At 44.2% G+C, this 26,567-nt stretch overlaps 1 protein-coding gene across 2 annotated transcripts in view; it reads right to left on the bottom strand.

The window, feature by feature from the left end:
• The window catches only part of LOC110537574, a 79,112-nt gene that overhangs the window by 26,023 nt on the left and 26,522 nt on the right, over nt 1–26,567 (bottom strand). For both annotated transcript variants that reach the window (XM_036937537.1, XM_021623723.2), the window contains exons 4-8: nt 12,641–16,112; nt 12,469–12,513; nt 11,119–11,234; nt 6,507–6,666; nt 5,816–5,955 (exon numbers count right to left, since the gene is read on the bottom strand). In XM_036937537.1, coding sequence (XP_036793432.1) covers nt 5,816–5,955; nt 6,507–6,666; nt 11,119–11,234; nt 12,469–12,513; nt 12,641–16,112 — 3,933 coding nt within the window. The remainder of the gene's footprint in view (nt 1–5,815; nt 5,956–6,506; nt 6,667–11,118; nt 11,235–12,468; nt 12,514–12,640; nt 16,113–26,567) is intronic.

The raw sequence follows: 26,567 nt of genomic DNA, 5'->3' as shown, positions 1-26,567 counted from the left end.
TAAAACATTTTTACACCTGGTTTGTCACTGTCATCCCCTATAGGGTCCGGAATTTTCCTGGTTAGGTTACAAGATGAGGAAGAACTCCCCACCTCTATTGTGCCACCAGTAGTCAGCTTGCAGTTGTCAGTTATCGTCAGGTATGTGGATGATCAGGGCTGTATTCAGGAACGTTTCTTGGGCTACTTTGATGTGTCAAGGGAGCGAGATGCGCAGCCTGTGTTCGACTTTGTGATTTCTGAGATGTCAGAGTTTAACTTGTTGCACACACCTATGATGTATCTGGTATTTGTATTTACAAGTCCCCTCCTGTTCCCTGACTAAGAGGTGATGACCTTTCCACTCCACTACCACGTCTCATGTGCCCTCTCATCATCTGGCACATTGAATGTTTCCACTCCAAGCACTGTGAGCAAACCTGTACATTTTGTGTCATTACTGTATGTAGAGTCAATCACATACACAATCATATTATTACACATCAATGATTAACCTCCTTGCTTGGACAAACTCAATCCCCGAGCTGACAAGGTAAAAAAAAATCTGTCGTTCTGCCTGAGCAAAGCAGTTAATCCACTGTTCCCCGAAGACGTGGATGTTGATTAAGGCAGCCCCCTGCACCTCCCTGATTCAGACGGGTTGGGTTAAATGTGGAAGACACATTTCAGTTGAATACATTCAGTTGGACAACTGACTAGGTATCCCCCTTTCCATGATGGGCCTGTCCTGCACTGAAACCAAGCCTCTGAATGCCTCAACTCATGCCTCATACCCTCATTCAATCACTGCCGTGATCCCTTCCCAACACTGTGTAAGTAGCCCTCTTATTCACAACAATATTGTACTATACATGTCTTTATTAAATGCTTTAGGTTACAATAATTAGTCTGATGGATTTTTAAACACAGTTTGTTGTCTCCATGCAGTCCGCATCTGTAAAGTGTCTTCCATCCTCCTCAATTTTCCAAGTCACCCGCCTCCACTGATTTATGTGGCACCGCATTTATGGAGGCTTCTAAGTTCATTGTTTTATGCATGAACTGTATGAATGCATGATCAAACACCAATACTTGGGATATACAATGAGTATACAAAACATTAAGAACACATGCTCTTTCCATGGCATAGACTGACCAGGTGAATCCAGGTGAATGCTATGATCCCTTATTGATTTCACTTGTTAAATCCACTTCAAATCAGTGTAGATGAAGGGGAGGAGACAGGTTAAAGAAGGATTTTTAAGCCTTGAGACAACTGAGACATGGATGGTGTATGTGAGCCATTCAGAGGGTGAATGGGCAAGACAAAAGATTTAAGTGCCTTTGAACAGGGTAAGGTAGTAGGTACCAAGCTCACCAGTTTGTGTCAAGAACTGCACTGCTGCTGGGTTTTTCACGTTCAACAGTTTCCCATGTCTATCAAGAATGGTCCACCACCCAAAGGACATCCAGCCAACTTGACACAACTGTGGGAAGCATTGGAGTGAACATGGGCCAGCATCCCTGTGGAACGCTTTTGACACCTTGTAGAGTCCATGACCCCGACAAATTGAGGATGTTCTGGGGGCAATTCAATATTAGGAAGGTGTTCCTAATGTTTGGTATACTCAGTGTACATTGAGAACTCACACTGTATATACAGTGCATTTGGAAAGTATTCAGACCCTTTCACTTTTTCCACATTTTGTTATGTTGCAGCCTTATTTTAAAATTGATGAGAAAAAAAAAATTCCCTCATCAATCTACACACAATGCCCCATAATGACAAAGCAAAATGTTTGATATTTTTGCAAATTTATAAAAAAAATAAAAACAGAAATAGCTTATTTACATAAGTTTTCAGTCCCTTTACTTTGAGCCTCTCGAAATTTAGCTCAGGTGCATCCAGTTTCCATTGATCATCCTTGAGATGTTTCTACAACTTGATTGGAGTTCACCTGTGGTAAATTCAATTCACTGGACATGATTTGGAAAGGCACACACTTGTCTATATTTGGATCTATATAAGTAAAAACTAAGCCGAGACAGGATTGTGTCAAGGCACAGATCTGGGGAAGAGTACCAAAACATTTATGCAGCATTGAAGGTCCCCAAGAACACGGTGGGCCCCATCATTCTTAAATGGAATAAGTTTGGAACCACTAAGACTCTTCCTAGAGCAGGCCGCCTGGCCAAACTGAGCAATCGGGGGAGAAGAGCCTTGGTCAGGGAGGTGACCAAGAGCCTGATGGTCACTCTGACAGTCACTTCTGGAGGAAACCAGGCACCGCTCATCACCTGGCCAATACCATCCCTAAGATGAAGCATGGTGGTGGCGGCATCATGTTGTGGGGATGTTTTTCAGCGGCAGGGACTGGGAGACTAGTTAGGATCGAGGGAAAGATGAACGGAGCAAAGTACAGAGAGATCCTTGATGAAAACTTGCTCCAGAGCGCTCAGGACCTCAGACTTTGGTGAAAGTTCACCTTCCAACAGGACAACGACCCTAAGCACTGTCATGACTTTCCCTCCTGGGTGAGGATCAAAGAGAGCCCCCCCTCTCTCCCACCAGAGAGGAAGGTTTATGACTTTAACGACCGGTCGTAAACTTTCTCTCTCTGGACCCGCAGTATTGAACAAAGGAATCTGATGTGTGTAGAGAGAGAATCTGCAGCCAAAACTCCATCATCCAAAAGTGGATAATGTAACAATGTTTCTAACATAAAGAATGTGGGAAATGGTTGGTGAGGATCCAAACAATAATCATGTCATATAATTTGTTGATTTGTGATGTCATTAAAGATGGTATAGCAAGATAATGGTAACTCTACAAATGTATACATCCCAGTTATCAGATGTATATTTAAATGTTGTGAAACTTATATGATTAAATATGAAACTACTTGTGAAAAGATAGCAATATGATTTTAGCCTTCTAAATTTGATGATTGTTGTCATTTAAAGTATTAGCCAGTCAGTAACCATGCCCACGTGAGCACAGACATTATGCCAAAAGGATGGAACGCCCCTTTTTCCAGAGTACTTATAAAGGACTCCTAATGAAATTTACAACAGACCAACGTGACCGACAGCGTGAGCTGAATGTTACGAAATGGTTAGAAACTCTCAACACGAGTGAAGAAGAAAACCTCTAGAGACCAAAACATGCCAGGTTGCTGCCAGTGTGTAAAGTGGTCCTAGCTGTACCCTGAATAATGAACCATTGAGACCAGAGAACGTGAGGATCATCCACACATTGAAATGGTTTAAAACTACCAGACCAGAAAACGGTAAAACTCTGAAACGCTCGAGTGAAGAAGAAAAAAACTACATCGGAACATTCAGTCTGCAGCTGTTTAAATACTTTAGTCTAGTAAACTCGACCAAAGACCACTGCGTGGGTAACATTTGAAGGATCCAGTCTAACGAAGACGAGAGGGGAAGAACATTTCCCTCCGACCACCGTGTGGTACATCTGAAGAATCAAATCTAACGAACACTCCAAGACAAAGTAGCCTACTACAACTACAAAGGACATTGCGACCACTGGTGGACAAACCAGACTGTCGAACGACTCCCCATAGACGGACCAGGCGATTTCAACAGAAAGATGACCGGTCAATCATGTGTAAAGTATTCACATTCCCATTCCCATAGTTTTCCAACTGTATGTACGATGGGTCCCTCTGTGTCTCTCCCGCTCTTTCTTTCCCCACCCCTTTCCATTGTGTAACAAGCATTATGTTAGTAATCAATTCAACCTATACTGTGTGTGTGTTTATGTATTTCTGTGTGATTATTTAGTTAGTAAGTAAATAAATAATTAAGCCGATTTGTGTATCGCTGAATCATCATTTAGACTAGGGTTCGTGCAGATTTACGAGGTCAACGACGTCAGAATGAGGCTGATATGAGGTAATAATAATTAACAATCGACTGTTATTGAGAGATAAGAGATATTTATATTTTTAGAGTTTAAGTCGGGAGATAGTAACTCGTTTAAATAACTTTTTCCTTGGTGCCCCACGGTTGCTAATGAGTTAATTGTTACATTATTAATTTAATCACGTAATAACTAAACATAGTTAATTGATTTGATGAAACAGTCATCACATTAATGATAGTCATGTCATAACAGCACACAGCCAAGACAACGCAAGAGTGGCTGCAGGACAAGTCTCTGCATGTCCTTGAGTGTCCCAGCCAGAGCCCGGACTTGAACCCAATCTAACATATCTGGAGAAACCTGAAAATAGCTGTGCAGTGAAGGTCCTCATCCACCCTGAGAGAGCTTGAGAGGATCTGCAGAGAAGAATGGGAGAAACTCCCCAAATACAGGTGTGCCAAGATTGTAGCGTCATATCCAAGAAGACTCAAGGCTGTAATCGCTGCCAAAGGTGCTTCAACAAAGTACTGATTAAAGGGTCTGAATAATTATGTAAAAGTGATATTTCAGTTATTTATGTTTAATACATTTGCAAAAATATATACAAACCTGTTTTTGCTTTGTCATTATGGGGTATTGTGTGTAGATTGGTGAGGGGAAAACAATTATTTAATGCATTTCAGAATAAGGCTGCAACTGAACAAAATGTAGAAAAAGTCAAGGGGTCTGAATACTTTCCGAATGCATTGTATACAGTACATTTTCACTCTTATTTTTCTGGAAGATGCTTCATTATTTGCCAGGAAAACTATAAAAACTAATTTAAAAAAATACAAGTAAAAAAAATGGAATTGTAAAAAAGAGTAGACTAGTAGAATTCAGTGACATTTTTAAAAATCTGCTTATTGTAACATGATTTTTTAGAAGACCTCGACATTGTTGTTGCTATTTTTTGTGTGCTTTGTGTACATGTTGTATTGTGTTATGCTGTTGTTGGTGATTGTGTGTGTGGTATGTTGTTGTTGTTGGTGACTGTGATATATTTCAAATTGAAAATAACATAATTAAAAGAAACAACAAAAGTCATACAGTCAGTGTTACTAATCTCCACTACAATAGAAACCACTTTATCTTCTCTGTGAGAGGAAAAATATTGTATTGAAAATCTGTTGATATGGAACAACCAAGATGCCTTGTAACCTTGTAATATTTCAATCTGCTTCAATGCAGACCGTGCAGTAGGTGGTAGTTGAACAATATATAACTATTTTAATGGACACCAGACAATGTTGACAAAGGCGCATAATCGTGTAAAACGGCTAATATCCTGGAGTAAATCCTGGCATGCTTCCAAAACATGTCATGTTTGCTGTTGTTGGTTCATCAATCAGTCAGAATTATCAGAGGCTGCTGCATCATACTATCACAGTCATATTCCGATCCTAAATGTGCCTTTCTTCTACCGTAAATGCGGGTGTGTTTGTGAAGTTTTACAGAGTCTTTATTGAGGAATTACCTCAATAACTAGGCTACCTCACTACCTCCACCCTGAAGTGGGTCATGCGAAAACTTCAATTTCTAAGTGTTCATTCCTGAACTGGACAGGGCGTCACTTATACTTCTATAATAGCACCCTATTCTCTTAAACATTCCTGTAATATCCCATGTTTGTGCTTTATAAACACTTTGAGCAGGAAATTGACTTTCCTAGCAGGTGCATGCTAGCAGAGAACAATCCACCCAAATTCAGTAGAAACAATATAGACGCCGGTTGGCAAGGACACGTCTTCTCAATGAGTAATTTCCCCCGTTGTTTTAGCAATGATGGCGCTTCCTATTTGAGTCTATATAGCCTGTAGCTACTGAAGCTCTCTCTCACACAATGGCAGTGAGTTCCTCTACACAGTTACAGATACCACTAACAGGCTAGGAATAGGATAGGGCTCCTCACCAGCCAGACTTGACAGTCAGGTTTGACAGGTGGATAGGTCCACCACGTGTTCCCAAGATGTCCGCTTTCGAGTGGAGATGCTCCGTGGCTCCTCCTGGCGCTCCGATCGGAAGCAGATGAATTTCTGGAGTGCTGTCATCCTGAACGGTGAGAGAGACACAACAGCATTCCCTCAACGTGTGGAGACATTCCTCCACACACCACTCTATCGATCCTACTCTATCAGGCCCCACTATAATGCCTAAGGCTGAGAGAGGGGAAGATAGAGAGGAAGAAAGAGAGTGAGAGAGAGAGAGAGAGAGAAAGTCAGAGAAATAGAGGAGAGAATGAAAGAAGGAGGGATAGACAGAGAGACCCTGGCCCTCTACCAAAGCTTCAGTGTCCTTCCAGCTCTGTGCTTTTCGGCATTTCCCCCCTGTTGTATCCTTTGAGACTACAGCTTGGCTACACTGTTCACTTTACAACTGGTCTCTCTTCTATTTGTAACAGTGACAGGTTAGTTGAAAACTACAAAATCCTATTCAAGCCATGCCATTTAGATGGAGGATTAATTAATACAATTTATGATTGACTGAGACCGGAGGCTACTGGGAGGTGTAAATAATGGAACCATTGTCTCCCAATAGAAATGTTGGAGGGAAATCACTAATGGCACTTGACACTGTAATTTAATGGTAATAAATATACTCACCTTCACTAGTCTTCTGATGGAGCCAATGGTGATGCTGGTGGCCTTGTTCTTTATCCCCTGGCTGGCCTGCTGCTGGCCCAGTTGGTGGCTCAGTACCGTCTCCCCTTCCTCCAGTAGCACCCAGGGGCCCTGGAACCCCGGCTCCAGGTACAGAAGCCAGCTACGACACACACACACTGTGTGAGCACCCACTTCAATCTCTCACACACACACACACACACTCTCTCTCTCACCCACTAAGCACAAAAAGAGACGCCAGCCACCAACTGATCGCACAGAGCACACACAAACAGAGCAGGGGCATTGCCATGGAAACCTTGGTGACAGGACCTAGAATTCAAAGATCCCCCTTCACACCCTACCAGTACAGACACACACCCAACACAACAACAGCTGGTGATTAACGTTACACGTCGAAGAGAATATTACAGCACTGTGCTGACAGTAATGGAAATCAATCTGGCAATCACAAATGTTTTTTTTCTTCTGTTGAAATATTAAAAGCTGCTTACTCATGCCCCTGAACGACAGGCCCACAGCTCACAGTAGGGGGCATGGGGAAACTAAGCAGAGTCCTTCAATAGTTCAATATCCCTGCTGAGACTTGACCAGAACACTGCCTTTTATCTGGGGTTAAACTTTCCAAGTCAACAAATATTGTGGATTCTGAAAATAACACAGTGGTGTGATGTGTGCAGTGTAAACAACACTATTGTGTGTGTGTGTGTGTGTGTTTGTGTCGCCAGTAGCCCATAAACAAGTATTTTCAGGGACTTTTCCCCATGTTAATCATTGTCCCCTTCCATAAATAATCTATGTGGATGGTCAGGAACTGCTTTGAAGCGGTAGGAATCTGTCTATATTGACTCAGACAGACAGTCAGGGTTCTCCTAAAAGGCTTAGGCTGCTTTCACTGATTATACATCCACCATGAGAGACAGAGATCAATAGCTCCTGATAGGATAGGCTGCTGGGTTGAAGACCATGGAGGAAGCATCTCACGAGAAAGTCAAATCCCTCATAACTAGCATGTAGGAGAAACCATGTGGCTCATGCCTTCACTGATGAACTTGAACGGAATTCAAAACTTTGAATGACCAACAATCTGGGTGTCCAGAAGGGGTTCTGTCAGAACGACTAGGAGTTTGCTGAGTCAGGTAGTTGAAAATCTGTTGAACTTGAATAAGTCAACCTGTAAAGTAGTTCTTGTACTGCAAAGCAAAACTAGTTGGGGAAGGACGAAGCGGTCATACACATTACTTCCTCTGTGGACTGTAGAGGGAACAATGGGGCGCCAGTCGGTTGGTTAACCTGAGAAGTGGATGGGGGAAGAACACACACAAGCACAACAACGAAGCGGCAACGTGACTCGCTTTCTTTCTCTCCACCACTCTTGTGGACAGGGGAGAGAGCTCCCACTCACATGGTCTGAAAGCTGCTTTGCCTTTCCCACTTTATGTTCGGGAATGACGGTTTGGTGTAAATAATACAACAGGACTAGGGAAAGGGTGGCTGAGCCAACGTACTGGTACACAAATGGAAGGTGGGCCCATCCATTACGCATGAGATGTTGCGTAAGGCACCAAACTTTCACTAGTGATGGCGCGCAGAGCCTGCCTTTGCGTGAGTCGTTTGACAAAAAGCACACGGCGGCAGAACATGTTTGCGAGACTGAAGGTTTCTCGTTCTGCATCCATTAAATATGAGAGCAGTCTTACAGCATAGCACACATCTACCAGGCTTCTCTGTATGTAAACCTGCTCTGCCTCTGGCAGAGAGGCACAGAGACATACTGTCATGTGCATTAGTTAAACCTAGCGCAGCATGATATGAATATTAACAACTAAACTTATTTCTAGTATACAGTGCCTTCGGAAAGTATTCAGACCCTTTTACTTTTTCCACATCTTGTCATGTTACAGCCTTATCCTAAAATGGATTACATTTAAAAAAAAAAACATCCTCAGCAATCTACTACACACAATACCCCATAAAGTCAAAGTGAAAACTTTATTTTTTTTGTAATTAAAATGTATAAGCAGAAATACCTTACTTAAATAAGTGTTCATACCCTTTGCTATGAGACTCGAAATTGAGCTCCCATTTTCCATTGATCATATTTGAGATGTTTCTACAACTTGATTGGAGTTCAACTGTGGTAAATTAAATTGATTGGATATGATTTGGAAAGGCACACATCTGTCTATATAAGGTCCCACAGTTGACAGTGCATCTCAGAGCAAAAACCAAGCCATGAGGTTGAAGGAATTGTCCGTAGAGCTCCGAGACGGAATTGTGCCGAGGCATAAATCTGGGGATGGGTACCAAAACATTTCTGCAGAATTGAAGGTCCCCTAGAACACAGTGGCCTCTATCATTCTCAAATGAAAGAAGTTGGGAACCGCCGAGGATCTTCCTAAGCTGGTCTGGGAGGTGACCAAGAACTCGATGGTCACTCTGAGCTCTAGAGTTCCTCTGTGGAGTTGGGAGAAACTTCCAGAAGAACCACCATCTCTGCAGCACTCCACCAATCAGGCCTTTATGGTAGAGTGCCTAGGCGGAAGCCACTCCTCAGTAAAAGGCCCATGACAGCCCACTTGGAGTTTGCCAAAATACTCTCAAGATTCTCTGGTCTGATGAAACCAAGATTTAACTCTTTGGCCTGAATGCCAAGTGTCACGTCTGGAGGAAACCTGGCACCATCCCTACGGTGAAGCATGGTGGTGGCAGCATCACGCTGTGAGGATGTTTTTCAGCAGCAGGACCTGGAAGACTAGTCAGGATCGAGGGAAAGATGAATGAACATGAAAACCAGAGCACTCAGACTGGGGAGAAGGTTCACCTTCCAACAGGACAATGACCTGGCCTAGCCAGAGTCCAGACTTGAACCCGATCGAACATCTCTGGAGAGACCTGAAAATAGCTGTGCAGCAACACTCCCCATCCAACCTGACAGAGTTTTTAAATTTTTTATTTTTTTTACATTTTACCCCGTTATCTCCCCAATTTCGTGGTATCCAATTGTTTAGTAGCTACTAGCTTGTCTCATCGCTACAACTCCCGTACGGGCTCGGGAGAGACGAAGGTTGAAAGTCATGCGTCCTCCGATACACAACCCAACCAAGCCGCACTGCTTCTTAACACAGCGCGCACCAATGTGTCGGAGGAAACACTGTGCACCTGGCAACCTTGGTTAGCGCACACTGCGCCCGGCCCACCACAGGAGTTGCTGGTGCGCGATGAGACAGCCCACTTGGAGTTTGCCAACCCCTCCCTAACCCGGACGACGCTAGGCCAATTGTGCGTCGCCCCACGGACCTCCCGGGCACGGCCAGTTACGTCAGAGCCTGGGCGCAAACCCAGAGTCTCTGGTGGCACAGCTGGCGCTGCAGTACAGCGCCCTTAACCACTGCGCCACCCGGGAGGCCCAACCTGACAGAGTTTGAGAAGATCTGCAGAGAAGAATGGGAGAAACTCCACAAATACAGGCGTGCCAAGCTTGTAGCATCATACCCAAGAAGACTCAATGCTGTAATCGCTGCCAAAGGTGCTTCAACAAAGTACTGAGTAAAGGGTCTGAATACCTATGCAAATGTAATATTTGTTTTTTATTGGTAATACATTTGCAAAAATGTCTTTAAAAAAACAGTTTTTGCTTAGTCATTATGGGGTATTATGTGTAGATTGATTAAATGGCTTTTTCCCCTCATCAATTTTAGAATAAGGCTGTAACATAACAAACTGTGGAAAAAGTCAAGGGGTCTGAATACTTTCCGAAGGCACTGTATAGGAATGCTTTTTAGCTTTTCCATCATGAAATATAAATGGAAGCGCCGTCTTTTTCCAACTGCAGTAGTAAGATAATATGGAGCTGATAGTACATCAATGTACAGTGTTTTTCCTATATTAAATTTAGCATCGGCGCACCACCGCACCAGTGCAGTGACGGCAGTGTTTGTGTGGCTTAGTACGCAACCCTCATGATTAACAGTGCCGCCTCACAATGCGATTGGCTTGTGGCTTGATGATGGAACATGTGTCACATTAAAAGAAGGTCTTGCGAGGGCAGATTAATCAACAGACAGGTCTATCAATGGGAGCGAAAAGCGATAAATTACCCAATCACCGTCTGTCACCACCAGCCCAGGAGATTTACCCCCCCCCCACACACACACACACACACACACACACACAGTGGGAAGGAACATATGGGGGCTCAGAGGAATCAATCACGATTTAAACTAAATGTTCTGATTTGACATAAGCTACACTTCCTAAGCCTCATGTTCAGTAATAATAAGGCTATTTTTCAGTGAGCGTGCATGAGTCAGGTAGGGAATGGATGAGACAGGGGTATTAGTCCAAAGCAGAGGATGAAGGGCTGGCTCCTTCTGAACCAGGTGGGCTATTTTACAGGAGACTTAGACAAGTTTGACAGATTTTCAACTACATGCTTCACCAAACTCTAGGCCTTGATCCGACAGAGACACTTCTGGAAGCCTAGAACGTTGGTCATTCAAAGATGTATATACAACTTCAGAAAGAGCATCCTTCCTGTTTTAGGAGTGAGCAACCTTAAAAAGAAGTCCACTTGCTCTAAAGGTCCTCTTACCATCCTCCCAAGACTCGCACAGAGGCACCCTGTGGAAACACCATCCCACAATCCTCCTGGTCTGCGTGGATAGTCCGCCTCTCCCCAGAGAATGTCACACCATCAAAGATGTTCATCTGAAGAAACAGAGAGGAAGTAATTCGGAAAATGTAGAGAGCAACACGTGGGCTGTATTGTAAAATAGACGCAGTCTGACAGTCAACCTCCGCAAATTATCTTTAAACAGAGTTTGACTTATTGACTCAATACAGGGGAAACAAACAATAATTCAAAGTCATGCTTTTTCAAAGTTTCATCATATTCGAGTGACAACTGAACTGTGGCGGTTTGGTGTTGTTTTCATGATAAGCTGGGTGCGTGTCAACACAGTCAGGTTTCAAAAGCTTGAGGGGAAAGGTTTCCAGAATGGAGCCCGGTGCTGAGTGACTACGCCTGACACCACTAGACTTAGTTCTGATGAGGAAAAGGGAGAGAGGCCCTTAATCCCCCAACCAGCCCACGAGCTACCTCAAGCAGTCGTTATAAAACACTGCCTCTTCTAGAATTAACACGCTGTGTTTCTTCATCCGTTAATCGTACCAGCCTACAAGACTCTGCCCGATTTAATACGGCTTCCTTGATAGTTTGCTTCAAGTCTTGATAGTTTGCTCCCTTTGTTTCATCCTTAAAAACAAATACTTTCTCACCACGGATAACAGAACAGAAAAGGTTGGTTGTGTGGTTGCAAGGCACTTCCATTAGTGATTGTGTGAAACAACAATGCAGACAAAATCCTTGGCACCCAGTGCTTTGTTCACTGCCTGTGTTGTGAGCCTATAAACTTCACAATCTATGTAAAACTGCATACAAGTTGTTTTGTGGGGGAAACCCATTCCTCATTTGTTTTATTTGGATGAAACAATCCACATATACAGTGCTAGACCACAGGAATGCAGACTGGCATTGCAGGTGGTTTTTACTTGTCATTAGAGTGCTATTGACGAGATCCTCACTCCTTTTGTACAGATCCTGAGAAACTACAGCCCGCATCAGTAAATGGGATAGCGTTTTACAGCAATGAATAGGCAGTTGCATAATTGAGATCTCATTTCCATTTATGACAGGCCTTAGGAAGAGATTAAACGAAGAAAAAAAAGAAGAGCTGCTGCCCTACTTTCTATAGCCTGAGGTATCATTAGCTAATAGAAGAGAAATGTTCTGTCCAGCTCAAAGGCAGTCTGGCATCTCCAATCTATTCAGCACAGTGATTAGGAGGCAGACTGCCTCAAACAATAAGACAGTCATTAAGATGCGATCAGAAATGAGCGTGACAGTGAGAAAGTACTAGTCATGTAAAAGATGGAAACTCACCAGAGTAGGCCTTGGGATGACCTTTCCACAACTCCAATTTTCCCCCTAAAATGATGTAAACAGGAGTCAAATATTAGCATATATTACTTCTTAATGTTCTTAATGTCAGGCTGCATAATGAGCTTTTCATAAAACATTGTTGAATAGAAATGTCAGTCGCTGTTGAACCTACCATGTCGGTTGCTGTGGATGGACACTTATTATCACTGAGGCGCGGAATGAGTTTGGCATGATGTTCACTGTTGTCATCATCAGGCTCTGGCAACACTGGCTGCGCTGATTTCAAATACTGATTCATGGGCGAATCTGCAGGCTTTTGGGTGGGCAGATTGTTCATGTCCTCCGTTGGATACCCTTCTCGAGGTCCCATAGTAAATGGATCAGTAGGAAGTGTCAGAGAGCCTGGGTCCTCCTGCTTGCTACTTTGGTCTCCATCCATTCCCTGGTCATCCCCCTCCTCACCCTCCGCCTGGCCACTGTTAAAGAAGTCCCATAGGGGCCGCCGTAGAGGAGGGATGAAGGGCTCCTCTAAGTCTGCATCCGTGTCGGAGTAGCCACTGGACTGCAGGCGCTCGCTGACCGACTGCAGCAGGGACAGGATGGACAGAGAGGAGGACGAGGCCAGCTGCTCCATCCCCACACCTCCGCTCAGACTCCTCAGCTCCTCTGTGGCTGGTGGCACCATGAGTCCCCTGTCATCCCGCGACAGGCCCCCCTCCACCATTTCCTCGCTGCGGAGACTGTCTTCCTCCACGATGGGCGACAGAGAGAAGGGATAGGCCTTGGCCCGCCGCGCCGTGGGGCTCAGCATGGGGCCTGTGTCATTGACAAACACGGCATCAGTCTCCTCTTCCTCGTCGATAATGGAAAAACCGCTCACCTCCATGTCATGGAAGGCAAGCTGGGGGACTGGGAGGAGGGGGAGGAGAGGTTCCAGGGCTGGGGCTCGCCGGCCTCCTGTAGCCCCTGTAGCATGGAGCCCAGCTAGCCTGCTGCTCAGGTCCTGGTGAAACCCTGCCATAGCTGCAGCTGCTGAACCTGCACCACTGTGTCCTGGTGTATCAGAGTCCTGACTCTGCTGTTGCGGAGAGACATCGCAGCGATACGCTCTCACCGAGCTCCTCTGTGGCATGTCCTCGTTACCGGAGCCAGGGGCTGAATTAGACACAAGGCCCTCTGAGGTGCTCAGGTCCTTGGGGAGTCTCTTTGAGGAAGAAGGGTCCATGCAGATGGTGCCTGTGGGTCTGCTGTCGGCCCCATCCTCCTCACCTCCAGAGTCAGAGCCCTCTGAGACTACAGAGGCTAAGTAAGTCTCAACCAGGACAAAGCCTTGATCCCCACTGACCATAGTGCCATTCGACCCATTGGTCTCAGTCTGAGGAACATTCAGCGTTATTTCAGGACCGCTCTCTTGGTCTTCATCATGAAGAGTTATACAGGCAATAGGCCTCAACCCTTTAGCATGTCTGACTTGAGATGGTTGTAGGGAGTTTTGGGCGTGTTTTGGTCTGACTGACATAAGGTCTGTCTCAGAATTGCCCTTAGCTTCAGGTTTGGAACCTTTCCTAAGCAGATCAGTCTCAGGAAATGCTGTTTGGTTTTTGAAGGAAGTATTGTCATTCAGACTGCTGTTGAGCTTATTAGGACTTTCAGAGTTATTGGACACAGAAACAGGACCATATTGAGCCTTACCATCTTGTTTAGGACCATGTCTATTGCTTTCGATATCATCTTTGGCTACGTGGACTACTCTGTCTCCTACCTGTGTTTCTTTAACGCCTAGCACCGCGTTACAACCATTGTCCCCTGAAGTGCCGAGCACCTGATCTTTGTTTTCATTTGTTTTCCCTGAGACAGACTCATACTCATGACTCGCTCTCGTTATTTGAATAATATCCCCACCATCACCATGGATACCTGGTTTCTCATGGGACACTCCACCACTCAAGCGAGGCAACACATCTCCCTGGTGCTTATTGCCACTGTATTCAGATGTGATAGCACCGTTTGGCTGGGAATCCCCTTCCCCTTGTGGATGCTCATTAGCATTAGCATCCATTAGCTGTTGACCTTTGACCTTTAACTGGTGACCGGTGCCTGGGGTCCCCTCGGCACAGTGTTCTCCCTGCCTGTGGTCTGAGACACAGATGGTGGGTGCACTGCTCTCACAGGCCGGCCCAGGGCTGCTCCTGATGTCAGTGTCCGAGCCTGCGATAGACTCGTACCCCGAGGAGGGGGTAGACCTGGGGCCCTCCGCCAGAGGGTTAGGGTTCAACGAGAGGGTCTGTTCTGCTGGGAAGGCTGAGGGGTGTTTGTCATCACCCCTCACTGAAGGCCTTACCTCCAGGAGCTTATCCGTCTCGAAGGACTGCTCCATGCCCTCCTCCTCTCGTCCTGCGGGTAGGACCAGGTAAATCTCCTCACTGGCCTTCTGGAATGCTTCATCCCCCTCCAACTCAGAGGATTCTATTCTCTCCAGGGCCGCTAGAGCATTCCTCACAATGTTATCCACCATCATTTTAGACTCCAAATGAAGAGCCTGGCCAAACAGATCGTCTGAAGGACCAACGTCCCCCTCCTGCTCCCCTGACTCAAAGCAGTCCAGTCTAGCACCAGTGCCTGAATCCAATGTGTCCCCAGAATCGGAGTGTCTAGTTGCTGGCATGGGTCCCTGGCTTTCGTCCGCTGATGCAAGCGAGGCGGACAGTGAAATGGGTTGCGGAGCCAGCTGGCTTCCATCGACATCAGAAACAGCAGCAGGCAGATGAGTGTGCTGCGCAGTCCCCCCGGTGCCTGGCGGCTCGCTGAGCCACGCAGCAGCTACTGAAGGTGACCCAGTCTGGACACAGTGTGCAGATAAGGTTTCTGTCTGCTCACTCAGCTCTGTGTCTCTGTCCCTGTCTGTGTCCCTGTGTGTATCCTCGCTGGCCATCTCTGCATGAGTGATTCTATCCCGCAGGCTCTGCTCCCCACTGTGGGTCTCACTGCCTGCTGTACTCATCCCGGCATCAACAAAGTCCTCTGTGGGTGCGGGAGGGGGAGGGGGAGGGGTGCCTGTGACTGAGCCAGCCCCAGAGAGAAAGTCCTTGGCCTGGGCTCCTACAGTAGGCAGGCCTGCCTCCCTGTGTAAAGGGAAGGCACTTTGACTCCCAGCCCTTTCTGCTGTCTGCATTGTTAGTGGAATGTGACTAGAGCCAAGTCCAGTTGGACCCAAAACAGCAGAGTCTGTTTCGGAAGTCCAAGCTCCTCTCTCATTGGTCTCTGAGGTTGGAGCTCTAATCTGATTGGTCGATATGGTCTGAATGTCACTCTGCTTTGAAATAGTGAGTTCTAAAGTGGAGGGTGTCACCCCAACCAAGGGGCTGCCCTCCCCCCCTGAGGTTGAACCCCTCTCATGCAGGGCCTCATCCCCCTCTGAGATGGGGAAGTCCACCTGCACCTGGTGCCTCTGCATCATCCTGCGTCTCTCTCTCTGGCCACGGTACGTCCCGTACGTCACCACAGGCAGACAGGCCAGGGCCAGCCGCCGCTGATGCTGCTCGTCCACCTCCGCCTCACCTTCGCTCAACGGGCCGCTGTCTGCCGCTGCTTCGCCCTCTCCGCATCCTTCCCTGTGGCCTTCCGTCTGCGTCTCCTCCAAGGCTCTATTCATAATGCACAGAGAAACAAGGTGCATAACAATACAGACAAGGACACACATATCACCCAGTGCTGCTGTGGGTGAGGAGGGGTGGGGTTGGGTGATTCATGCATATAAGCAGTGTTGTGTAAAAAGCAGCCACTCATACAGCAGTTCAAGAACATCCTCATCAAATATTAATTGAGAGCTACTGGACAAAGATACGGCATGCCCCAGAGCAATGCATAGATATACCAGCTTTGGCACCCCCACAACCAGCACCTTTTCTGTTCCCTTCACCTCCTCCATCTTAATCCTTCAAAGGGCTTGATGAGAAATCAAATAGTACAATGCTTCAAAAAATATAATAAATGATGTTCAGGGGGAAAAGGCATTTTTCAAGGCTTTTACCTTCCAAACACAATTGTGCTCAGTGTTTTCAATTAGCTTCCCTGCCTGGAAACACACATCAAATAATTACAGCCTTTACAATGACCTCCCCACCCTATTTAGTACAAAGTAGCTCACATCTGGTCCTCACCCCAACTCGCCCCAGATGGTGTTCAACTGATACACCAACATGAGCGCTTGGCTTTGTTTAAAAAAAAAATGGATTGCTGCCCGTGTTGGTGTGAGAAGAAAACTGCATCTATCTCCCCAGTAGTTATCTCCCACAAAGTAAACTAGTCATCTCATAAGGAGTGACAGTGGCTTGGATAATACAAAATGTATCTGAGATTAACTAAATAATCAATGTCAACAAAAAACAGCAGGCTGGTACTACGTTTTAGAGTTCAACTTATTGGATGAGTCAGCCTGAGTCATGAGGTGATGAGGTGATTTTGGTTGATTTGAGTCATGTTCTCATGATGTTACCCCTGCAACTAATAAAAAATGAATGAGGTTTATGGCCGCAAAGATCTTCTCACAATAAATCACTTCAGTGGGTCCTTCTACAGAATGAAAATAAGAAACCCCATTGCAGCGAGTTCAAATAAATATATTATTATTTATAGATACTTATTTATAGATATTTCCTTGTAGCTCTATTCTTCACTATCAGTTCTTCTCCAGCTCAAAAAAAGCCTTTGGTCTAACAACAACAAGGTCTGATTGGATTCTCAAGAGGACTATAAATACAGTACATTGATGAGAAGCTGATTGTTTGTCTGTAGCGTTGTCTTGATGGCTGTCAGCTTTCAGGCTCCAAGGCCCCAGGGGCAGCAGTGTATCGTGACAGCTCTCCACAGGACACCGTGTACAAACTGTGGCTTTGTTTGACGCATCATAGACAGGAGCCCAGATAGATTACTCTTCTAGACGTTGTGTCAAGTCACAGTGTGTAGGATGAGGTGTGTGGCATGGGGGGAGTGGATACTTTGGGACAAAAACAGGACTCTGTCTTTATTTGACCAGCATTATATTTCATGTAAGATTCTACCATGTACATTTACTTTTCTTTTTGGAAAATGACAGTTGTCACACTTGTTAAAGGGCGTGAACCGCTCAAGCCACTAGACTGCAACACGTTTTCCAATGACTGTGCGACTTCATGTTGAAATGGATCTGTGGTCTGTAGAGTGCAGAGGGATATCGAATCGCTAGTCAGTGTCGAGAAGGGAAACCAGGCTGGCTCATTCGTGCAAATGAGTCATGCTCACACTTCCTGCTCCCCAGCCAAATGGCTGAAACCATTCCAACCAGTGATGCTCTTCCTGCCCTGCCAGCATCTCGGACGCACAGGGACGAATCATTACAAACATTTCCCCTCTACATGCTGTGCTGTATGAATCAGTTTGACGACAGTGTGTGTGTGTGTGAGCACGTAAGCACGCTCTAGTGTCAAAGAATCAAGATTCCTGTGTTTCCATGCATAGCCTCCCCACCCTGACTTAGCACCAGTAACTGACTGGCTGCCAGGGGGGCTTAGCTAGAGCCAGACGCCCCCACCCACCCACCCACACAATAACCAGGCACCCTAGCCTGCACTGGACAATTATCCTGCTCTCTCTGGCTTCCTGAATACACACCCAGCCTACATATTACCATGACTCAATGACAGAACTGGCGGAATCACAAGAAACCATTGTCAAAGAATGTAGCCCTGTAAGATTTGTGCTCTAAAATAAGCTTCTAAATAAGCTACTAGTTCATCTCCTGCAGTAACAAGACTTTCAAAGTCATGCTCAACTTTCAGAAGTCAACTGCTCTTGTGTTTTGAGTCTTGAGGTGGCACAAAACATTCATTTTCAATCAAAAGCCAGCATCTACAACATGTATAGCATAGTTGCCAGAATGAGTGTGAAACATTGCAATGAAATGTTTCCCCCTCAGTTTCAGTGATTTTCATCTCACAAATATGGCATACTTTGTAGGAATGTTGGAATGACCTTCAGTAGCAGCTAGATAAATGTAACATGCCTTCATGACACAAGTATACAAGGGTGTCCTTCATGGTGTGTCGTGTATGTGGATTCAATGGTGTATGGACTGTGGTGTGAATGTCTGGTATGCTGTCTGCGGACTCGATGCTGCATGTCCTTTGGTGTGTGTGTACGCTGTGGGTTTTCTGGTCTGCTGTGGTCTGTCTTTAGTTATCGGTCGGTGGCTTATCTCAAACAGCAGCTCCCCCTCCGAGAAAAACAATGTCTCTTCCTCTCTATCTCTTTCCCCTCTCGCTCGCTCCCACTCTCTCCCTTTCATCTCTCATTCTATTTCTAGCTCATGGACATTGCGTATGTGCGATGAGGAGAATCCACTGGTGTTTGATAACTATTGGCCCAGACAGTGCTTTCCAATCCCCTATTTAATCAAGTAGCGTTCTTCATTTCCTTGTTGCACTCGGATGTTTCCCTCCTCTGCAAACCTTGCTGTTACATTTCCCTTCTTACATCCCTTCAGGACAAAACTCAACATCCTCCATTTAATTTATTTTCATTTCATTTGGTTCCCCAGCGTCAGCCCCAGCCATCTGAGTGGCAACTCCACTCTCCTGTAGTTAATTGCTGTGCTATGAATATAATTGTTGTTTGGCCTACTTCTTCACCCAGCGAGTGAAAAGCAGCTTCACCTTCAATGACAATTCTGCCGGTCTATCTCGTCCCTCTCTCACTCTACACACCTCTTTCTTTTTCTCTTCCTAATATTTGTTTGGTGTGTGCAGCAAACTGTGAGTAGCATTTTTTAGTTACTTGTAGAACTTTAAGAGCTGGGATGTCTGTCCTGCAAATACTTTAGGTCAGAGACTGTATAAAAGTTTGCAATGCACTTGATAGCATTTGGTTAGCATTTTCTATGGGATTTTGCATGTACTTGTTAGCTAACCTTCAGATTAAAAAGGCTCAGTGGGGTTTGAAAATAGCGTCCCCTTGTGTTCAGTGCTGGTATTACCGAATATCCTTGTATGGCACAAGGTTGGTATGAAGGTATGACAATCTGGATACCGCCCAAGCCTAAACCTATATGTAAAATGTAGCTCAAGAGAAAGTGCATGCTCTCATCCTTATTGCTGCTTCAAGTTCAGAAGCCTATCTCTCCTCTCCTAGATGGGCGTGCAAGAATAGGTATGTGGTATCAATTAAATAGAGTAGGCTATAGGCCAGAGTTCCCCATCTCGCGGCCCAAATTTGGCCCTCAGGTGGGTTTTTTTGGCCCCCCAAGTATTCAAAAAATATTACATAGAAGAAGAAAAATCTAGTTGATGATCCCTGTTCTAGGCTATGGATGGGCGGGGCAGTTAACTTTCTAAGGAAATGAAATTCCATCCATCTGCCTTGCTGTCCATCCATATTGAAATCAACAGGCTAATGCATTTCAATGGGCACCTAATGCCTGGATTTGTTCAATATTCGATAAGCCATCACTTTTACACATACTGTGTGGAAAATGTAATAGTGCAGTGGTTGGCGGTATAGTTTTGCATACCTAATTGTGTTTGATAACGAGCTTAGGGGCCAGGTGTGTGTGTGTGTTTGTGTGTGTGTCAGGGTGACGGGGAAATTTTTTATTTACCGGCCATTTGAGAAATATACCGAATCCATATTCATTGGGTGCGTAACCCATTAAGGTGTCCACCCACAGTGTTCAGAATGACAGAAATCACATTTACATTACGGTAATTCATCTTAACAGAACATGTAACTCCTGTAATGAAGCAGACAATAAAATGTTATTATAAAACATTTGCCAAAATGCAATTAGGGGGAAAACACCAATTCTAAACAGTGCACCTGATGTGAGTGGTACATGAACGAAATAAAAATGTCCTTAGAAATGTAGAAAGAGGGTGAATCTAAAGATGCCACAACTAGGATGGGTTGCTAATATGACTAGGATTGTGGACAACGAAAGAAAATGTATACGAAAACAAACAGAACAGGAGAGAAATGGCATATGAGGAAGTCTTTCATAGGCAGCGTGTGTGGCAAAAGGCCTAGCTGATTATTGAGTTGCGGATGTCAGTGAAACACATCTCAACTATGTGTGAAGATAATGTGTCTTGAGTATAATTTTAAATGTTGAGACAAGAAGAAGGGGAGGGGTGATTGGCAAAGATAGCCTATAGCATTCTCTCTCCAAAATGCATGCGCTCAGCTGTCTCCAGCCAATTCTTGCACATTTATTGTTTCATTTGGGGCTCCCGAGTGGCGCAGCGGTCTAAGGCACTGTGTCTCAGTGCTAGAGGCGTCACTAAAGACCCTAGTTTGATCCCGGGCTGTATCACACAACCAGCCGTGATCGGGAGTCCCATAGGGCGGCGCACAATTGGGCGGCGCACAATTGGCCCAGTGTCGTCCGGGTTAGGGGAGGGTTTTGCCGGGGAAGGTTAAATCAAATATAACTGTGTATAATTCCCCATTACATAGGTTACCAGTAGTAAATGTACCGTTAATCCCCGTCATTTGGATACATTAATTTCTGTAAATTAATTGTATTATTAATTAGGCCTACAGTCATTTACCGTTTTGATTCTCGGAGTGGAAACGTTGTTTGGAGAGTTTGTCATTGACACATGTAACAGTATTACTTCTGTCCCTCTCCTCACCCCTACCTAGGCTCGAATCAGGGACCCTCTGCACACATCGACAACAGTTACCCTTGAAGCATCGTTACCCATCGTGCCACAAAAGCCGTGGCTTTAAAAAAAATACAAAATACAAAATGCAAGCAGAAAGAAAAACAAGGTCATCAAAAACTAACACATTTATCAGTAATAAGGTCCTCAATCAGCTTTCTGAATTGCCCTAGAGCAGGGGTCAACAACAAGACTGAGCCACAGGCCGTTTTTTACTTTGAGTGGATGGCCGGGGCTGGAACATAGTTACAAAAATTTTGTAGACTGCAAATTGACCACAAGAAGCTCAAACAGATATAATATTTGACTAAAACATAATAACTTCAAACCTTGCTTACATTTGGATATGATCACATGTCCCTCTAATATGCGTGGAACTACTTGGGACCAGATTTGCCAAATAAAAATCACTTGGTGCTGATTTCCTGGTGTTTTTACAGTTTTTTTAAATGTCCAACTGTCACGCCCTGACCTTAGAGCGCTTTTTTATTTCTCTATTTGGTTAGGTCAGGGTGTGATTTGGGTGGGCATTCTAGTTTTCTATTTCTTTGTTGGCCGGGTAGGGTTCCCAATCAGAGGCAGCTGTCTATCATTGTCTCTGATTGGGAATCATACTTAGAAAGCCTGTTTTCCACCCTAGTTTGTGGGATCTTGTTTTTGCATAGTTGCTGTGGAGCCTACAGAACTTTACGTTTGTTTGTATTTTGTAGTTTTTTTTGGTGTCATTTGAAAATAAAGTCAAATGTACGCCTACCACGCTGCACCTTGGTCTCCTAATGACTGACGTAACACCAACAATTTTTTGTTGTTATTGGGGAGGTCAGAAACCTTGGGGGGGCCAAATAAAACCACCTGCGGGCCAAATTTGGCCGCCAGTTGGGGAACTCCGCCCTAGAGGCACCCGAACATCAAATTTAAGAACATTTTAAATATATTTTTTTAATAAAGGTGCAAGACAACTAAAAGCTGATTTACCTAACTCATTAGAGACAAAATTAATTTCCAGAGTTGGCAATCCCTGAGACTGGGTGTGGTAAATCATGTGTAAAGTTTAGTAATGATGTTTGGTACAGTGGGACTTTTTGTAAAAGGGCTTTACACAGTTGAAGTCGGAAGTTTACATACACTTAGGTTGGACTCATTAAAACTTGTTTTTCAACCACTCCACACGTTTCTTGTTAACAAACAACAGTTTTGGCAAGTTGGTTAGGTGCATGACAAGTCCACAAGTATTGTGGGAAGCTTGTGGAAGGCTACCCGAAAAATGTGACCCAGGTTAAACAATTTAAAGGCAATGCTATCAAATATGAATTGAGTGTTGTGAACTTCTGACCCACTGGGAATGTGATGGAAGAAATCAAATATTAAATAAATCATTCTCTCTACTATTATTCTGACATTTCACATTCTTAAAATAAAGTGGTGATCTTAACTGACCTAAAACAGGTACTTTTTACGAGGATTAAATGTCAGGAATTGTGAAAAACTGAGTTTAAATGTATTTCGCTAAGGTGTATGTAAACTTCCCACTTCAACTGTAAATGAAAACATACCAATGTATCAACCTAAGTGACATCAAAGAAGGCCAACCAATTTTCTGGTTGAGAATGCAGTGGTGAGTACTAAAATTGTTGCCCGCAGTGCGCTATGATCAACTGCATCTAACGGTTTTAATGAAGTGGCAGCTGCGTTCATATAGATGATGTCACCATAGTATTTGACCGATAGGTACGTCAACTGAATAACCGATGTCTACTATTTAGCGAGTAGCAGGACCTATTTCTATAGAAGAATCCTCTTTTTTTCCATCAGCTTCTTAACTAACTCATCAATATGCTTTTTAAAAAGACAGCTTTTCATCTATCCAGATGCCTAGATTTTTGTAACCACGGACATGATCAATTTGGACACCATCCAAAGTACATATGCTTAAATCATTAGACTTATTTTTATGCGCTCTAAAGAACATACTTAGTTTTACCTGCATTTAGTACTAATTTCAGGTCAATCAAGTTTCTGTAATATGATGAAGGCAGACTGTAGTTCCGATAGAGTCTGGTCAACTGTGGGGGCAATAGCATACACCAGCATAATTGGCATACAAGTAAGCGCTGGTTACAATATTTTTTGGAGACATTGTTAATGTAAACAGTCAAAAGTACAGGACCTAGAATCGACCCCTGCGGGACACCTTTTGTAATATTCAGGAAATCTGATTTAACACCATCAGTAGATATAAATTGAGTTCTATCTGTCAAGTAATTTTTAAACCATTTACATGAAGCCTGATCTCAGCTAATTGAGGAAAGCCTCTGAATTAGCAGTGAGTGATCAACATTACCGAAAGCCTTTTACAGGTCAATGAAGGAGGCAGCATAATGTTGCCTTTTATCCATACAGTTAACCACGTCATTTATAACTAGGGATGCACTAGAGATAGTGCTATGACCTGGTCTAAAACCTGACTGGTGTACATTTGAATACATTTCAAAGATAAGAAAATGAATCAAGGATTCTAATATTTTAGCTAGGCAAGAAAGTTTAGAAATAGGCCGATAATTATTTAGGTCACAAGGGTCACCACCTTTGTGAAGGGGAACTACATGGGCCGCCTTCCAAACCTTGGGGATAGTACCAGATATAATCGTCAGGTTAAAAATATGGGTTAATGATTCAGCAATCAGGGGGGCAGAGAGCTTCAGCAAAAATGGATCGAGCATATCAGCTCCAGTGGATTTTTATTAACATCAATCATAAGCAAGGCATCTAGCACATCACAGATAGTAATTTGTTGAAATGAAAACAAAGATTTACTAGAGGTTGACCGGTACATTTTTCATTGTCTTTTGTCTACTCCATGTAAGCAACGAGCATGGGTCTGGTTTCTCTGTCTTGTTAATGTTGAGGGAGCGTGCACGCCTGAACACGCATTGAAGTAGACTACCTGGCCTGCTGCGCGCAAATGTAGGAAAGTGCCAATTTGTTTGATTTCTGACTGTTTTAACTCACCATGTCCACCACTAATAAGCTGAGCTTCTCAGTAATTCTTTCTTCACCTCACACAGTAAGTCAACGAAGTCTGTTTTTTTTGTGAATGATAGCCTAATAGTTCCTCACAGTAGGCATATTTGAAAAATCATTCCAACAATCTCCCCCTCGATAATCACCAAGCCTTGGTGTGAAAAAGCAAACTATCATCATCTGATGATCCCATGTATCCAGTTGACACGTCATAAAATACCTGAGTAGTTAGTAGTAGAGAGATGAATGTGATTGAATTTTCATTAGTATAATTTCTAGTGTTTTTATTTGTAGGCTTTATGTATTTTTACTTAGTTAACAATGGAAGTTGTTAACTAAGTAATGTGAAAAAATAACAAACGGAAAAGTGGTGCACGCATATGTATTCACCCCCTTTGCTATGAAGCCCCTAAATAAGATCTGGTGCAACCAATTACCTTCAGAAGTCACATAATTAGTTAAATAATGTCCACCTGTGTGCAATCTACAGTAAGTGTCACATGATCTCACACACACACACACACACACACCATCCATCTGTTCTGAAAGGCCCCAGAATCTGCAACACCACTAAGCAAGGGGCACCACCAAGCAAGCTGAACCATGAAGACCAAGGAGCTCTCCAAACAGGTCAGGGACAAAGTTGTGGAGAAGTACAGATCAAGGTTGGGTTAAAAAAATAATAAATCAGAAACTTTGAACATCCCACTGAGCAACATTAAATCCATTATTAAAAAATGAAAATAATATGTCACCACAACAAACTTGCCAAGAGAGGGCCGCCAGCCAAAACTCACAGACCAGGCAAGAAGGGCATTAATCAGAGAGGCAACAAAGAGACCAAAGATAACCCTGAAGGAGCTGCAAAACTCCATAGCGGAGATTGGAGTATCTGTCCATAGGACCACTTTAAGCTGTACACTCCACAGAGCTGGGATTTACAGAAGAGTGACCAGAAAAAAAACATTGCTTAAAGAAAAAAATAAGCAAACACATTTGGTGTTTGCCAAAAGGCATGTGGGAGACTCCCCAAACATATGGAAGAAGGTACTCTGGTCAGATGAGACAAAAATGTTGCTTTTTGGCCATCAAGGAAAATGCTATGTCTGGCACAAACCCAACACCTCTCATCCCCCCAAGAGCACCATCCCCAGAGTGAAGCATTGTGGTGGCAGCATCATGCAGTGGAGATGTTTTTAATCGTCAGGGACTGGGAAACTGGTCAGAATTGAAGGAATGATGGATGGCCGCTAAATACAGGGAAATTCTTGAGGGACACCTTTTTCAGACTGGGACTGAGGTTCACCTTCCAGCAGGACAATGACCCTAAGCATACTGCTAAAGCAACACTCGAGTGGTTTAAGGGGAAACATTTAAATGTCTCGGAATGGCCTAGTCAAAGCCCAGACCTCAATCCAATTGAGAATATGTGGTATGACTTAAAGATTGATGGACACCAGCGGAACCCATCCAACTTGAAGGAGCTGGAGCAGTTCTGCCTTGAAGAATGGACAAAAATCCCAGTGGCTAGATGTGCCAAGCTTATAGAGACATACCCCAAGAGACTTGCAACTGTAATTGCTGCAAAAGGTGGTTCTACAAAGTATTAACTTTGGGGGGGGAGCTTTTTTTGTCTTATTTGTTTGTTCCACAATAAAAAATATTTTGGATCTTTAAAGTGGTAAGCATTTTGTGTAAATCAAATGATAAAAACTGCCAAAAAAAATCAATTTTAATTCCAGGTTGTAAAGCAACAAAATAGGAAAAATGCCAAGGGGGTGAATACTTTCGCAAGCCACTGTACCAGCTAATGGAAACCCTGGTGTGTGTGTGTTGTGCATAGTCATGGTCACCTCTCAGTGCTGATACACACGTGCACATCAAAGTAATTTGAGCTGATGGGCAGAGGGTAGAGATGCACTACAGGGTCCAGGGACAACGCTGTCTGTCCACGTTTGTGCCAACCTAAATAACCACAGGCTAAAAACCCTAACAGGCACTTAAATACAGCATTTAAGAGGAACATTTCAAGTCCAACATAATCTGTAAAGTTACTCCAAACTCAAGCCTCAGAGAAACCGAACATCAGGAAAGAATCTGCCTCTACCTCAAACACTCCCCAGCTCTTGTTGTGGCCTGGTATATTTGGAGACATGGGAAAAAAAATCACTCCTGGCTGATATTGGCACGGACAGGGTGTTAAAACAGCCCAGAGGTCACAGACAGAGATAGGGAGAGAGAGGGAGTGAGACAAAAAGAGAGAGAGGGAGTGAGACAAAGTGAAAAAGAGGGAGAGAAAGAGAGACAGGGAGAGAGAGAGAGTGAGAGAGAGAGTCCCATGTGTGACACCCTAGCATACGCAGCCCCACACTGCCACTGTCTGTC

This window comes from Oncorhynchus mykiss, chromosome 12, assembly GCF_013265735.2.
Source record: "Oncorhynchus mykiss isolate Arlee chromosome 12, USDA_OmykA_1.1, whole genome shotgun sequence".
Taxonomy (NCBI): Eukaryota; Metazoa; Chordata; class Actinopteri; order Salmoniformes; family Salmonidae; genus Oncorhynchus; species Oncorhynchus mykiss.
The sequence above is the reverse complement of the archived record's forward strand: the minus strand, read 5'-3'. Positions and strand labels throughout refer to the sequence as shown.